At 45.7% G+C, this 16,229-nt stretch overlaps 1 protein-coding gene across 1 annotated transcript; it reads right to left on the bottom strand.

The window, feature by feature from the left end:
• Positions 1-9,588: 9,588 nt before the first annotated feature.
• Positions 9,589-13,435, bottom strand: LOC144486070 (actin, adductor muscle-like). The gene is made up of 3 exons (XM_078204176.1): positions 13,354-13,435; positions 13,040-13,188; positions 9,589-11,117 (listed from the first exon to the last, which is right to left on the bottom strand). The coding sequence occupies exons 2-3, from the start codon at positions 13,163-13,165 to the stop codon at positions 10,113-10,115; spliced, it is 1,131 nt and encodes a 376-aa protein (XP_078060302.1). The 5' UTR covers positions 13,166-13,188; positions 13,354-13,435; the 3' UTR covers positions 9,589-10,112.
• Positions 13,436-16,229: the final 2,794 nt, after the last annotated feature.

Genomic DNA, 16,229 nt, shown 5'->3' with positions numbered 1-16,229 from the left:
GGGTGAATCCTCTCAGATGGATTCCTCGGCCAGTACCTCTGTCAGCCTCGGTTATCACCCAGTTCAGTCAAACCTCAGCCTGAGGCTGTGCCTGGCGCTAGACAAATTCACTTTATGACTTCTTGGCTCCAGCAATTTTAAGTGACATTAGTTTTGCATTTTGCGAGATAAATGGGGGAGGATTCATTTGGGGCTGTATTTAACCCGAGATAACATTTGCCTTTGTTGCAAGATGGTTGGAAGATTGCTGCATCAATTGCTGGAAGAATATTCTCGAAGCTTCTAACCCTGGGCAGACACAGCATTAACGTTTCAGATCAAAATGCACCCGAAACCTCAACTCTCCCTCCACAGATACAACCTGAACTGCTGAGTATTTCCACAACTTTCCGCTTTGACAGTTATTAAAGCTTGTTATTAAAGCTGTCTTTCAAACAGCGCATTCCAGATCCAGACAGCACAGTGCGAATTAACCTAGCCCCTGTTGACCTTCAATCCCAAGAGTTAACACTAGAAGGGTTACAAATTGATCAATTAAAAATTCTCAAACTCAACCTTGAATATATTCAATGACCCAACCCCACCACTACTGTCAAGGATGAAAATTCCAGACACTAACAACACTCTTGAAAGAAGAAGTTAATCCTCATCTCAATCTTAAATGGGTGAACTCCTTAATTTTAAAGAAGGTTCCCAACAATGGGGAACATCTGTGGTTCCTCGCAGCCTTGCTTGGGAGATGACCATTTCGTTCTTGACTCTTGTCGACAATCCCAGGTGCAACAACAACCCTGACATCCACTCTGTTCCCTTCAAATCCCTCTTTTTCTCCCTGCAGTAATAGCAGATTCACCAAGGAGTCACAGGTTTGTATCCATCATCTTTGAGGGAAAATGACACTGGCACAGCCCTGTCAGAGGAGTGGTGCTGAGGGGTGAAAGGGTCCTTGCATTGTTTAACAAAGAACAATGAAAATTACAGCACAGGAACAGGCCCGTCGGCCCTCCAAGCCTGCACCGACCATGCTGCCCGACTGAACTAAAACCCCCTACCCTTCCGGGGACCATATCCCTCTATTCCCATCCTATTCATGTATTTGTCAAGATGTCCCTTAAAAGTCACTATCGTATCTGCTTCCACGACCTCCCCAGCAGTGAGTTCCAGGCACCCACCACCCTCTGTGTAAAAAAACTTGCTTCGTGCACCTCCTTTAAAGCTTGCCCCTCGCACCTTAAACCTATGCCCTCTAGGAATTGACTCTTCTACCCTGGGAAAAAGCTGACTATCCACTTTGTCTATGGCCCTCATAATCTTGTAGACTTCAATCAGCTCGCCCCTCAACCTCCCTCGTTCCAGTGAGAACAAACCAAGTTTCTCCAAACTCCAATAGCTAATGCCCTCCATACCAGGCAACATCCTGGTAAATCTTTTCTGTACCCTCTCCAAAGCCTCCATATTCTTCTGGTAGTGTGGCGGCCAGAATTGAACACTGTATTCCAAGTGCGGCCTAACTTAAGTTTCTATAAAGCTGCAACATGACTTGCCAATTTTTAAACTCAATGCCCCGGCCGATGAAGGCAAGCATGCCATATGCCTTCTTGACTACCTTCTCCACCTGCGTTGCCACTTTCAGTGACCTATCTACCTGTACACCCAGATCACTTTGCCTATCAATACTCTTAAGGGTTCTGCCATTTACTGTACATTTCCCATCAGTATTAGACCTTCCAAAATGCATTACCTCATTTGTCCGGATTAAACTCCATCTGCCATCTCTCCGCCCAAGTCTCCAAACAATCTATATCCTGCTGTATCCTCTGATGGTCCTCATCGCTATCCGCAAATCCACCAACCTTTGTCGTCAGCAAACTTACTAATCAAATCAGTTATATATATCACAAACAGTAACGGTCCCAGCACTGAACCTCAAGGAACACCACCAGTCTGCCATGAGGGAGCTTGTCAAAGGCCTTTCTGAAGTCCATGTAGACAACATCCACTGCCCTACCCTCATCAATCATCTTTGTCACTTCCTTGAAAAACTCGATCAAGTTAGTGAGACACGACCTCCCCTTCACAAAACCATGTTGCCTCTCACTAATACGTCCACTTATTTCCAAGCGGGAATAAATCCTGCCTCAAAGAATTCTCTCCAACAATTTCCCTCGCACTGTCATACCAGCCTGTAATTATCTGGATTATTCTTGCTACCTTTCTTAAACAAAGGAACAACATTGGCTATTGTCCAATCCTCTGGGACCTCCCGTGTAAGAAGTCTCACAACACCAGGTTAAAGTCCAACAGGTTTATTTGGTAGCACAAGCCACTAACTTTCGGAGCGCTGCTCCTCCATCAGGTAAGTGGGAGTTCTGTTCACAAACAGGGCATATAAAGACACAAACTCAATTTACAAAATAATGGTTGGAATACGAGTCGTTAGAGGTAATCAAGTCTTAAAGGTACAGACAATGTGAGTAGAGAGAGAGTTAAGCACAGGTTAAAGAGATGTGTAATGTCTCCGGCCAGGACAGTTAGTGAGATTTTGCAAGCCCAGGCAAGTCATGGGGGTTACAGATAGTGTGACATGAACCCAAGATCCCGGTTGAGGCCGTCCTCATGTGTGCGGAACTTGGCTATCAGTCTCTGCTTCCCTTCCCTCCCAGTCTACCTCCCCTGTAGCCAGTGAGGATACAAAGATTTCTCTCAAGGCCCCAGCAATTTCCTCCCTTGCCTCTCTCAGTATTCTGGGGTATATCCCAATAGGGCCCTGGGGACTTGTCTACCTTAATGTTTTTCAAGAACCCTATTACCTCCTTTTTGATCTCAACATGACTCAAACTATCTACACACCCTTTCCCAGACTCATCATCCACCAAGTCCTTCTCTTTGGTGAATACTGACACAAAGTACTCATTTAATACCTCACCCATTTCCTCTGGCTCCATGCATAGATTCCCTCCCCTGTCCTTGAGTGGGCTAACCCTCTCCCTGGCTACCCTCTTGCTCTTTATATATGTATAAAAAGCCTTGGAATTTTCCTTAATCCTGCTAGCCCATGATCCTTTTGTGACCCCTTTTAGCCCTCCAGACTCCTTAAGTTTCTTTCTACTTTCCTTGTATTTCACACTTGGTTCGTATGTTCCCAGCCTCCTAGCTTTGACAAATGCTTCCTTTTTCTCTTTGACTAGGCTCACAATATCTCTCGTTATCCAAGGTTCCCGAAACTTGCCATACTTATCCTTCATCCTTACAGGAATGTGCCGGTCCTGAATCCCTATCAACTTACACTTGAAAGCCTCCCACATGCCAGATGTTGATTCGCCCTCAAACATCTACCCCCAATCTACATTCTTCAGTTCCTGTCTAATATTGTTGTAATTAGCCTTCCCCCAGTTTAGCACCTTAACTTGAGAACTACACTTATCTTTATCCATCAGTACCTTAAAGATTACTGAATTGTGGTCACTGTTCCCGAACTGCTCCCCTACTGAAATGTCGACCACCTGACCGGACTCATTCCCAATACCAGGTCCAGTACGGCCCCTTCCCTAGTTGAGCTATCTACATACTGTTTCAAGAAGCCCTCCTGGATGCTCCTTACAAACTCTGCCCCATCCACGCCCCTAGCACTAAGTGAGTCTCAGTCAATATGGGGGAAGTTAAAATCTCCCACCACAACAACCCTGTTACTTTTACACCTTGCCAAAATCTGTCTACATATCTGTTCCTCTATTTCCCGCTGGCTATTGGGTGACCTATAGTAAACCCCCAACATTGTGACTACACCCTCCCTATTCCTGAGCTCTACCCATATTGTTTCGCTGTATGAGCCCTCCAAGGTTTCGTCCTGCAGTACAGCTGTGATATTCTCCTTAACCAGTAGTGCAACTCCCCCATGCCTTTTACATCTCCCTCTATCCCACCTGAAACATCTGTATCCTGGAATGTTAAGCTGTCAATCCTGTCCTTCCCTTAACCAAGTCTCTGTAATGGCAACAACATCATAGTTCCAAGTACTAATCCAAGCTCAAAATTCATCTGCCTTACCTGTTACACTTCTCGCATTGAAACAAATGCACTTCTGTCCACCAGACCCTCTGATCAGCAACCACACCCTGTCTGCTATTCCTCTGGTCTTACAACCTACTCTCTAGTTCCCCTTCAGTTAATTCACCTTTGCTTTGGTTCCCACCCCCTGCCAAACTAGTTTAAATCCTCCCATGTGACACTAGCAAACCTCCCGACCAGAATATTTATGCCCCTCCAGTTTAAATACAACCCTTCCTTCCTGTACAGGTCCCACCTGCTCTGGAAGAGATCCCAATGGTCCAGGTATCTGAAACCCTCCCTCCTACAACAGCTGTTTAGCCACATGTTGAGCTGTACTATCTTCCTATTTCACGCCTCACTGGCACGTGGCACAGGGAGTAATCCTGAGATTACAACCCTAGAGGCTCTGCTTTTTAACTTTCTACCCAACTCCCTAATCTGCTGCTGCAGGACCTCATCACTCTTCCTACCTATGTTGTCAGTACCAATATGTACCACAACCTCCCTTCAGAATGCTTTCTGCCCAGAGTCATCCTGGACTCTGGCACTAGGGAGGCAACATACCATCCTGGAGTCTCTTTCACATCCACAGAAGCACCTATCCGCACCCCTAACTGTAGGGTCCCCTAAAACTATTGCTCTAGCACTCTTTGTCCCTTCCTGCTTAACAACAGAGCCAGCTGTGGTGCCACTGCTCTGACTGCTGCTGCTGTTATCCCCTGATAGGCCATTCCCCCCCAACAGTATCCAAAACGGTATACTTGTTAGAGAGGGTGACGACCACAGGGGATTCCTGCACTGACTGCCTGCCCCTTCTAGTGGTCACCCATCTATCTGCCTGCACCTTGGGTGCGACCACGTCTCTAAAACTCCTGTCTATGACACTTTCTGCCACCTTCATGCTCCTAAGTGATTGAGTTTTTCGAGGAAGCGACAAAGATGATTGATGAGGGTAGGGCAGTGGATGTTGTCTACATGGACTTCAGTAAGGCCTTTGACAAGGTCCCTCATGGCAGACTGGTGCAGAAGGTGAAGTCGCATGGGATCAGAGGTGAGCTGGCAAGGTGGATACAAAATTGGCTCGGTCAAAGAAGACAGAGGGTAGCAGTGGAAGGGTGCGTTTCTGAATGGAGGGCTGTGACAAGTGGCGTTCCTCAGGGATCAGTGCTGGGACCTTTGCTGTTTGTAATATATATAAATGATTTGGAGGAAAATGTAACTGGTTTGATTAGTAAGTTTGTGGACGACACAAAGGTTGGTGGATTTGCGGATAGCGATGAGGACCAATAGAGGATACAGCAGGATATAGATCAGTTGGAGACTTGGGCAGAGAGATGGCAGTTGGAGTTTAATCCGGACAAATGTGAGGTAATGCATTTTGGAAGGTCTAATACAGATAGGAAATATACAGTAAATGGCAGAACCCTCAAGAGTATTGATAGGCAAAGTATCAGTATTCTGTAATCAGTATTCTGTAACTTGATTTTGTGTCTGTGCCCTGTTTGAGAGCACATTTCCACTCCATCTGACGAAGGAGCAGAGCTCCGAAAGCTAATGGTATTTGCTACCAAATAAACCTGTTGGACTTTAACCTGGTGTTGTTAAAACTCTTGCTGTGTTCACCCCAGTCCAACGCCGGCATCTCCACATCTTGGTCACAGAAGACAGAGGGTGGTAGTGGAAGGGTCTTTTTCCGGCTGGATGCCTGTGACGAGTGATGTTCCGCAGGGCTCTGTATTGGGACCTCTGCTGTTTGTGATTTATATAAACGATCTGGAAGGAGGTGTAACTGGGGTGATCAGTAAGTTTGCGGACGACACAAAAATGACTGGACTTGCAGATAGTGAGGAACATTGTCAGAGGGTACAGAAGGATATAGATAGGCTGGAAATTTGGGCAAAGAAATGGCAGATGGAGTTCAATCCAGATATATGCGAAGTGATGCATTTTGGTAGAACTAACGTAGGGGGGAGCTATACGATAAATGGCAGAACCATAAAGGGTGTAGATACGCAGAGGGACCTGGGTGTGCAAGTCCACAGATCCTTGAAGGTGACGTCACAGGTGGAGAAGGTAGTGAAGAAGGCATATGGCATGCTTGCCTTTATAGGACGGGGCATAGAGTATAAAAGTTGGGGTCTGATGTTGCAGTTGTATAGAACGTTGGTTCGGCCGCATTTGGAATACTGCGTCCAGTTCTGGTCGCCACACTACCAGAAGGACGTGGAGGCTTTGGAGAGAGTGCAGAGGAGGTTTACCAGGATGTTGCCTGGTATGGAAGGGCTTAGTTATGAGGAGAGATTGGGTAAACTGGGGTTGTTCTCACTGGAAAGACGGAGGATGAGGGGTGACCTGATAAAGGTGTATAAAATTATGAAAGGCATAGATAGGGTGAACGGTGGGAAGCTTTTCCCCAGGTCGGTGGTGACGTTCACGAGGGGTCATAGGTTCAAGGTGAGGGGCGGCGGTGGGAGGTTTAACACAGATATCAGAAGGATGTATTTTACACAGACGGTGGTGGGGGCCTGGAATGCGCTGCCGGGCAAGGTGGTGGAGGTGGACACACTGGGAACGTTTAAGACTTATCTCGATAGCCACATGAATGGAGTGGGAATGGAGGGATACAAAAGAATGGTCTAGTTTGGACCAGGTAGCGGCGCGGGCTTGGAGGGCCGAAGGGCCTGTTCCTGTGCTGTATTGTTCTTTGTTGTTCTACAAGATTATGAGGGGCATGGACAGAGTGGATAGTCAGAAGCTTTTTCCCAGGGTGGAAGAGTCAATTACTAGGGGGCACAGGTTTAAGGTGCGAGGGGCAAGGTTTAAAGGAGATGTACGAGGCAGATCTTTTACACAGAGAGTAGTGGGTGCCTGGAACTCGTTGCCGGGGGAGGTAGTGGAAGCCGATACGGTAGTGACTTTTAAGGGGCATCTTGACAAATACATGAATAGGATGGAAATAAAGGGATATGGTCCCTGGAAGCGTAGGGGGTTTTAGTTCAGTCGGGCAGCATGGTCGATTTCATAGAATCTATGAAATTACCAAATTTCAATCCCACTCTGGCTGCCTCCAACTTCAGGTGAACAAAGCTCAGAGTGCACCTCTGCCTCTGTCTTATATTGAGCTCAGCTGAGATGACTCGCACACCAGTTAGGCTTCAAACAGAAGAATGCAATTTACACCTTTTGCCTCCAATCAGGCTTCGCATCATTGACAGATAACTGCCACTCAGCTATTTGGATGGGGCAACTCCTTTTTAACCAATTAATTAGACCACTAAACTTATAACTGAAACAAAAAAGAAAATTAGATTTACCGCATCTCTTTGTCACACTGCTCCAAATTACAAAGTTTCAATCCCACTATGGCTATCTCCCCCTTCATGTGCACAAAGCTTTATTGGAATGCCCTTGAAAAATGGTACCCAATCTTTGGATTACTGGCAACTTTTTGGCCTTTCCCACGTGGGCCACACTTTTTTTCCTGCATGAGTGCTGGATTTTCAAGAGACAAGCCAGCTGTACAGCCTGGAATTGCATGCCAGTTTTCTCACCTCAGCCAAATACCCATAGAACCAAAGAAAATTACAGCTCAGAAACAGCCTTTAGGCCCTTCTTGTCTGTGCCGAACCATTTTTTGCCTAGTCCCACTGACCTGCACTTGGACCATATCGCTCCACACCCCTCTCATCCATGAACCCATCTTGTTTAATTCAGGGCACCATCCTTGGTGAGGTCACGAAAGCATTAGAGAGCGTGCAGATGGTGTTGTTTTGGGAGGAGGGGCATGTTATGAGGGTAGATTGTTCTAGGGAGAAGAGATTAGGTGTTCAAAATCATGAGGAGCCAGGAGTAGGGAGAAACTGCAATGGTAGAAGGCAGCTCTTGAAAAACTAATCCTTTATTGTGTTCTTATTTTTCCTTCCAAAATCAGTGTTAAGATCTGGAATGTGCACTCTTGTCCTCTTTTTAGGTCAAACCAAACCAAGTAAACAAACTCAGATTAAATCAGGACAAAGTAAAAGGGGCAGCTCCCCAAAAAGGAGGGGGAACAGCCCGAACAGAAATCAAAGTACAAAGGAAACTTAAAAACATCAAATTAAAATGTAATTATTGGGGTCAATAATGCACCCCAACCCCTGTGGTGCCCAGCGGGCGTGGAAAGTGTCAACCTTGCCCGTGGACACCGCATGCTCCCTCTCCAGGGACACCTGGCTGCGAACGTAGCCGCGGTAGAGGGGAAGACAGTCAGGATGGACGGCCCCCTCGATTGCCCGCAGCCTGGACCGGTAAATGGCGCGTTTCGCCAGGCCCAGGAGCAGGTTCAGGAGGAGGTCGCCATCCCGACCCTCCCCGCACCGGGTGTCCGTAGATCAGGAGCGTGGGACTGAAGTGCAGACAAAACATCAAAAGGTTCTTTAGGAAAACATAAAGGGAGTGCAGCCTAAGACACACAACATAGACATGGTCCACGGACTCCACAAGGCCGCAGAAAGGGCAGTCTTCGGAGCCCGTGAACCAGTGAATCCTACAGTTGTGCGGAAGGCTTGGTGGAGGCAGATATCCCTCAAAAAGACCCTCTATACAAGACCCTCGTCAGACCCCACTTGGAGTACTGTGCTCAGTTCTGGTCGCCTCATTACAGGAAGGATGTGGAAAAGATTGAAAGGGTGCAGAGGTGATTTACAAGGATGTTGCCTGGATTGAGTGGCATGCCTTATGAGGCTAGGCTGAGGGAGCTCGGTCTTTTCTCCTTGGAGAGACGTAGGATGAGAGGAGACCTAATAGAGGGATAGATCGGGTGGACTCTGGCTTTTTCCCAGGGTGGAAATGGCTGCTACGAGAGGACACAGGTTTAAGGTGCTGGGGGGTAGATACAGGGGAAGTTTTTCACAGAGGGTGGTGGGTGAGTGGAATCGGCTGCCGTCAGTGGTGGTGGAGGCAAACTCAATAGGGTCTTTTAAGAGACTCCTGGATGAGTACATGGGACTTAATAGAATGGAGGGTTATAGGTAGGCCTAAAAAGTAGGGATATGTTCAGCACAACTTGTGGGGCCGAAGGGCCTGTTTTGTGCTGTAGTTTTTCTATGTTTCTATTAAGGAGGGGTTCAGATAATCAATGGGAATTGGCTATGCTAAAATTGTCTTAGTGTTGGGGGTGGGGGGGCTAGTTAGAGTAAATGCATGGAGGTTATGGAATTGTGGTTGGTGCAGACTTGATGGGCCAAATGGCCTCCTCCTGCACTGTAGGATTCTATGAGTGTTTACAGGGAAAAAACAGTGCGAGATGAGTTGATCTCTAGAGACAGCATGGATATTAAATTCTGGTGCATTTTGTGTAGTACTGAGTTAATGTTGCAACCAAAAGAAAGCTGCACTAAGACTCTGGATTGTAATAAGATTCAATTCATGGCACGAGATTAAGTTTAAGATTTCCCAGTGAGAGCGCAGCAGGCAAGATTAATTAGATGTCATCTGGCATGATGGGCTGAGTGGCATTTTAGTGTATGGCAAGATTCCCATAGACAGTCTCACAAGATGTTCTGTCAAAATCATTTTATTGGTGTTAAGTGCACAGGTGCAAGACATAATTAACAATTTGCAGAGATTTAACAAACATGGAGAACTTTTGCTTACCACAATCCCAGTGAAAAGCTCCTACTCAGCACCTTGCTACACCACACTGTCAACTTAGACATACACATTCAACATTAATATGTACAAAATGAATGTTACTGTCAATAGGATTCAAACCCAAGGCCACTTGGTAAGGGTGGATCTGCTCACAGGAGACCTTGTCCTTTTAGGGAGAGGGGGCAGTGAGTATATAATGCATCGGAAAGTGAACACTCAGCCTCCATTAGGCGAGATGGGATTACCAGGATAGCAAGTGGGCAACTGGACAGGCCTTATTCCATCCTCAAAATGCTCTCTATCCAAGGCAACTAGATAAAGTTAAGACTGGCCATTTATACCATGCAATGGTGTTTAAAAAAGCCACTTTGAAAAATGTTACAAGGTATGACTGAGTCAGACTCCTTTAAATCAGGTCTGCTTCTTAAAGGTTAGAAACACTTGCGATGGACTATGGAGGGGCCAGACTCATCATACTCCTGCTTACTGATCCACATTTGCTGGAAGGTGGAGAGTGAAGCCAAGATGGAGCCTCCGATCCACACTGAATACTTCCTCTCAGGTGGAGCAATGATCTTTATCTTCATTGTGCTCGGAGCCAAGGCTGTGATTTCCTTCTGCATCCGATCAGCAATACCTGGGAACATGGTGGTCCCACCAGACAAGACAGTGTTGGCATACAGATCCTTCCTGATATCTACATCACATTTCATGATGCTATTGAAACAGGTCTCATGGATCCCATGAGATTCCATCCCAAGGAAGGATGGTTGGAAAAGGGCTTCTGGGCACCTGAAACGCTCATTACCAATGGTAATGACTTGACCATCAGGGAGCTCATAACTTTTCTCCAAGGCTGAAGAGGAGCTGGCTGTCTGCATCTCAGATTCAAAATCAAGGGCCACGTAGGCAAGTTTCTCCTTGATGTCACGTACAATCTCCTTCTCAGCCGTGGTAGTGAAGGAGTAGCCACGTTCAGTCAAGATCTTCACTGCATATTCAGTGATATCCCGGCCAGCCAGATCTAACCTCAGGATGGCATGAGGCAAGGCATATCCTTCATAGATTGGCACAGTGTGGGAAACACCATCACCAGAATCTAACACAATGCCAGTTGTACGACCAGAGGCATACAAGGACAACACAGCCTGAATGGCAACATACATGGCTGGTGCGTTGAAGGTCTCAAACATGATTTGGGTCATCTTCTCCCGGTTGGCTTTGGGGTTGAGAGGTGCCTCTGTGAGGAGAACAGGGTGCTCCTCTGGGGCCACTCGCAGTTCATTGTAGAAGGTGTGGTGCCAGATCTTCTCCATGTCATCCCAGTTGGTCACAATCCCATGCTCGATTGGGTACTTCAGGGTCAGAATGCCTCTCTTGCTCTGAGCTTCATCACCAACGTAACTGTCTTTCTGACCCATTCCAACCATCACTCCCTGGAATGGGGAATAAAAAATGATTAAACATGCCATAGGAACTACAAGTACAGCACAGAAGGAGGCCACATCTACTACCCTCATGCCACACCTGAAAAACTGCTGGTTTACTGAATGCTTTTGCCATCTTCAAATAGTGCCTTCTGGTTAATGACCCTTTAGCCAAATGTCACATTCCAAACCAGATGGCAATGGAAGGACACTCAGTCAATTGTTAACTTGATTGGACAATTGGTTATTTTTCAAAGGGGAAAGGGCTGGGGCCAATTGGATTTACAGACATGAATGGTTGAAAGCTCTCACTGATACTATATTGTATGAACACCTATCAACCAGTTTAGGAAGACTCAGGTGGTTCTCCTTCAGTGTGAATGGCCTCGACTACACCTGCGAGATCAGGCAATAGCGGCACTTGGCTTGAGGGAATGAGCCAGTTTATTCAATGACATTTATATGCAGCATGCAAAAACCCCATAAACAATGAAATTCATTCAGGTGAGCACTTTGATCAGTTGAGGAAGAGAAGCAGCCAAATCTTTGTTCGTTTTTTCCCCCCACTGGTGAGAAATCTTGCTGTGCAGAAAATGCTGCTGCATTGACCTTCATAATGTTCAAATATCTGCTTTGGATTTATGGTCAAGTTTAGATGAAGATTCCATTACAACACCAAACTAGTGTCTCCTCAGTCAACACAATAGCTGACCATTCATGCATTTAATGTCCAATCCATACTGAGGAAGAGATGGTGTTCTCATTGTCTACTTGTGCAGATGTATAGGATCCACTGATGAGGAAAAGGTGCCTCTTTTAGCATCCAATGTTCATTCACCCCTCAAACTCATCGGTTACATCTTATGTACAATTCAGCTGCTACAATTGACCATGGGATTGGAAACACATCTTCAGGCAGAGATGGTTTGACAGCCCATCCAACGGCTGTCAAGAACCAGCCCTTTGTACTGGTGTTAGCTTCATGGTGTAGCTTGCTACCTGACCTAGTGATTAAGCAAGTCAGTAACATTTAGCCATAACCTAACCCCATTCTCAACTAGCTACAACAGGACAATATTTACTAGATTAACCCAAGTAGTCTCAACACCAGGTTAAAGTCCAACAGGTTTATTTGGTAGCATGAGCTTTTGGAGCACTGCTCCTTCACCTGAAGGAGCAGCACTCAAAGCTCAATGTCAACCTTGCTAGCAAATCCTAGATGTAAAAAAAAAACTGAAAGGCAATAGATTGCCATTTTTTGGTAGTGGGAAGGAGAGCAAGAGACAAGGGAACATCATTCCACAACAGAGGCACACTACTGATGCCTGCAATGTTTCAGGGTCTCAGGGGAATGGGCTTTGGGACAAAGAGCCTAACAGCTTTGGGAAGCTGAGAGGGAATAGTAATTCAGCCACACACCAGTTTCTTATTACCAACACCCTTTAAAATGGTGCAAAGGAAAAAGGCCACACCCATGGTTTGTCAGGTAATCGTCACCTTGGGATATACACACACGTCCTGAAAAAAGTTAGATCTCAAAGCCTCCACTGGCTGCTTCCCATTGGTCAAGCCTCCATCCGCTCAATAAAGGCACCTTATATTCCATGAAGCCTTCAGATTAATTTTGGCAAAGGAAGGTTGAGATAGAGGAGAGGTGGACAGAAACCCAGGAAGGTTGATGTGCCAAGAATTAATTCCGGTCACAGCTCAATTCTTGTAAAGTAGCATATTTTTGCTCACTACCAGCAGGCAAACCCAGTCATCTTAACTAATCAAACTCTTTTTATGGGTATGTTGCCCCCTCCCAAGCATTTACTTGCCTGGAAGTGTTACAAATTACATTCCTTCAAGCAAGTAGTTAGCATGAAGCCAGCATTCTTGGCAAGGAGTTAATCCAGAGCAAGTTAGTACATTTTACTTGCAGAGCTCACCTGGTGACGGGGCCGTCCCACAATGGAGGGGAACACAGCCCTGGGGGCATCATCTCCTGCAAAGCCAGCCTTACACATCCCAGATCCATTGTCAACCACCAGAGCTGCAATCTCATCATCAGCCATGGTTTAAAATCTACAGGAGCTGACTGAAAGGCAGAGAGGAAAATAAAAACATTAATACAAACACAGACCCAAAGCACACACTACACATTTTAAAACAATTACTGATCAAATTACTTCCTTCTCAACAATAATTTGTGCTGGGCAACGATTGTCCAGATTGTCAGTAATTTCCCCAGTCCATTAATTACCTTCTCACAGGGATTTCCACACCAACTATTGTCTCCAAACTGCAACTGCTGTTCCCTGTAGTACCCTCTCTCTTTAAAGTGCAAGAGGCTCCACCTACATTCTCATCAGATGAGTCAGACAACCAATGAGATTTAGTGGGATGGGTCAAAGGTAGCCACTGAGGTGTTGAGAATTGAGTTTAATTTAGTTACAGAGAAAGAGACTAGTTATGTAATTTATTTTGTGACTTCCGGGTATTATTCATACTTTGAAACATTTCTCCGCACCTTTTTGCACCTGGTTGGATTCTCTTTTTCCCAATTTCCCTCCCTGTTAGATGGTGACTTGTTCAGACATCAATCCCCAGGACACAGAGGGAACGAGCAGGAACATCAGCAACTTGCAGTTGTACAGCACCTTTAACACAGTAAATCAGTCACAGCAGTGATTATCAAACACAATTTGACACAGAGTCACATAAAGCTTGGACAAAGTAGATCATAAAGAAGGAGATTTAGAGAGAGAACTCCAGAGCAATCAGTTGAAGGCACAACCACCAATCGTGGAGAGATGAAAATTGGGGATATTCAAGAGGCCAGGATTGGAGAGACGCAGATCTCTCTGGAGGTTGTGGGGGCAGGTGGAGATTACAGAGGTAGTTAGGGGCAAGTGAAGGAATTTGAAGCCAAAGATGAAAATTTTAAAATCAAAGTATTGCTGGAACCCAGAGGCCAACTGAGGTCAGCAAACACAGGGGTAGTGGGAATGGGATTTAGAGCAGAAAAGGAGACCACACTTTACAGTCTAATTATTAGAAGATACTTTCGGCCTAGAGTTGCTTTGAATGGATCACAAGGTGTGAGTTTTAATCAATGCTTTGTGTTGCGTTAACTTGGCGAGGCAAGCAGCAAGTCAAGTTTAAATTATCCTCCATCTCAGTGGGAAATAGAACAAAGTGTTATTGAATGCTAGCTTGTGGCGCTCATTAGAAAGTCTGCTGTCATGGTCAATACTCACACACTGATGAAAGGAAGGGCAGTTCATCTCAGGATCATTGAATGTCCATAGAGCCAGCTAGCTTCAGACCAACAGGGAGAGGAGAGTCAGTGTCAGCAATACGGCAGCCTATAAAGACAGTTCAATCAAAGTTTAAGTTTATTTATTAGTGTCACAAGTTGGCTTACATTAACATTGCAATGAAGTTACTGTGAAAATCCCCTAGTCGCCACACTCTGGCACCTGTTCAGGTATACTGAGGGAGAATTTAGCATGGCCAATGCACCTAACCTGCACCATCTAGTTGGGGAAGATGCTGGCATAGTAGTAATGTCACTGCATTAGTAATCCTGAGACCCAGGCTAATGCTGTGCACTGCAGTAACTATTTAAGCTCAATTAATAAACCTGGAATTGAAGGCTAGCCTCAGTAATGGTGACAATGAACAAAGAACAAAGAACAGTTCAGCACAGGAAACAGGCCCTTCGGCCCTCCAAGCCTGTGCCGCTCATTGGTCCAACTAGACCATTCGTTTGTATCCCTCCATTCCCAGACTGCTCATGTGACTATCCAGGTAAGTCTTAAACGATGCCAGCGTGTCTGCCTCCACCACCCTTCTTGGCAGCGCATTCCAGGCTCCCACCACTCTCTGTGTAAAAAAACATCCCTCTGACATCTGAGTTATACCTCGCCCCTCTCACCTTGAGCCCGTGACCGTCACCTCTGACCTGGGAAAAAGCTTCCCACTGTTCACCCTATCTATACCCTTGATAATTTTGTACACCTCTATTAGGTCTCCCCTCATTCTCCGTCTTTCCAGGGAGAACAAGCCCAGTTTACCCGATCTCTCCTCATAGCTAAGACCCTCCATACCAGGCAACATCCTGGTAAACCTTCTCTGCACTCTCTCTAAAGCCTCCACATCCTTCTGGTAGTGCGGCGACCAGAACCGGACGCAGTACTCCAAATGTGGCCTAACCAGCGTTCTATACAGCTGCAACATCAGACTCCAGCTTTTATACTCTATACCCCGTCCTATAAAGGCAAGCATACCATATGCCTTCTTCACCACCTTCTCCACCTGTACTGCCACCTTCAAGGATTTGTGTACTTGCACACCTAGGTCCCTCTGTGTTTCTATACTCTTGATGGCTCTGCCATTTATTGTATAATTCCCCCCTACATTAGTTCTTCCAAAATGCATCACTTCGCATTTATCTGGATTAAATTCCATCTGCCATTTCTCCGCCCAATTTTCCAATGAAACAATGAAACATTGTTGATTGTCATAAAAACCCATCTGGTTCACTAATGTCCTTTAGGAAAGGAAATCTGCCATCCTTACCCGGTCTGGCCTACATGTGACTCCAGAGCCACAGCAATGTGGTTGACTCTTAGATATTCTCTGAAATGGCAGAGCAAGTCCCTCAATTAAGGGCAATTATGGATGGAAAACAAATGCTGGCCTTGCCTGCGACACCCACATCCCATGAACATTTAAAAATGTTTCCAGCACACTAGGGGTTAAAGTACTGACACACAAACTGCAGAGAATTTACCTTATTTGGTAATTAACCTGCAGAGCTTGCTCAGGCACACCTAGATATTTAAAGTGGCAGGTTTAAGGCAAGTACCCACCTATTACTGTTCATGGAATCTTCCAGTCCCAAGAGAGGGTAACGCCTGTTGGAACACCAAAATGAAACTTGTGAACAGTATTGATTGACACTGTCTCTGATCCGCACGTCACTATGAACAGTTGTGGACCAGGCCGGGTAAGGATGGCAGATTTTCTTCCCTAAAGGACATTAGTGAATCAGACAGGGTTTTACAGCAATCAACAATGGTTTCATGGTCATGGACTTTTAATTCCAGATTTTTATTGAATTCAAATTTCACA

The sequence above is a fragment of the Mustelus asterias genome, unplaced genomic scaffold (genome assembly GCF_964213995.1).
Source record: "Mustelus asterias unplaced genomic scaffold, sMusAst1.hap1.1 HAP1_SCAFFOLD_282, whole genome shotgun sequence".
NCBI classification, from domain to species: domain Eukaryota; kingdom Metazoa; phylum Chordata; class Chondrichthyes; order Carcharhiniformes; family Triakidae; genus Mustelus; species Mustelus asterias.
The sequence above is the reverse complement of the archived record's forward strand: the minus strand, read 5'-3'. Positions and strand labels throughout refer to the sequence as shown.

What these genes read in the sequence shown, in the direction of transcription:
- LOC144486070 (XM_078204176.1), bottom strand. Translation starts at nt 13,165, where the DNA reads ATGGCTGATGATGAGATTGCAGCTCTGGTGGTTGACAATGGATCTGGG. An exon ending in TGGGACGGCCCCGTCACCAG is followed by an intron (nt 11,118 to 13,039) that starts GTGAGCTCTGCA and finishes TCCCCATTCCAG; the next exon opens with GGAGTGATGGTTGGAATGGG.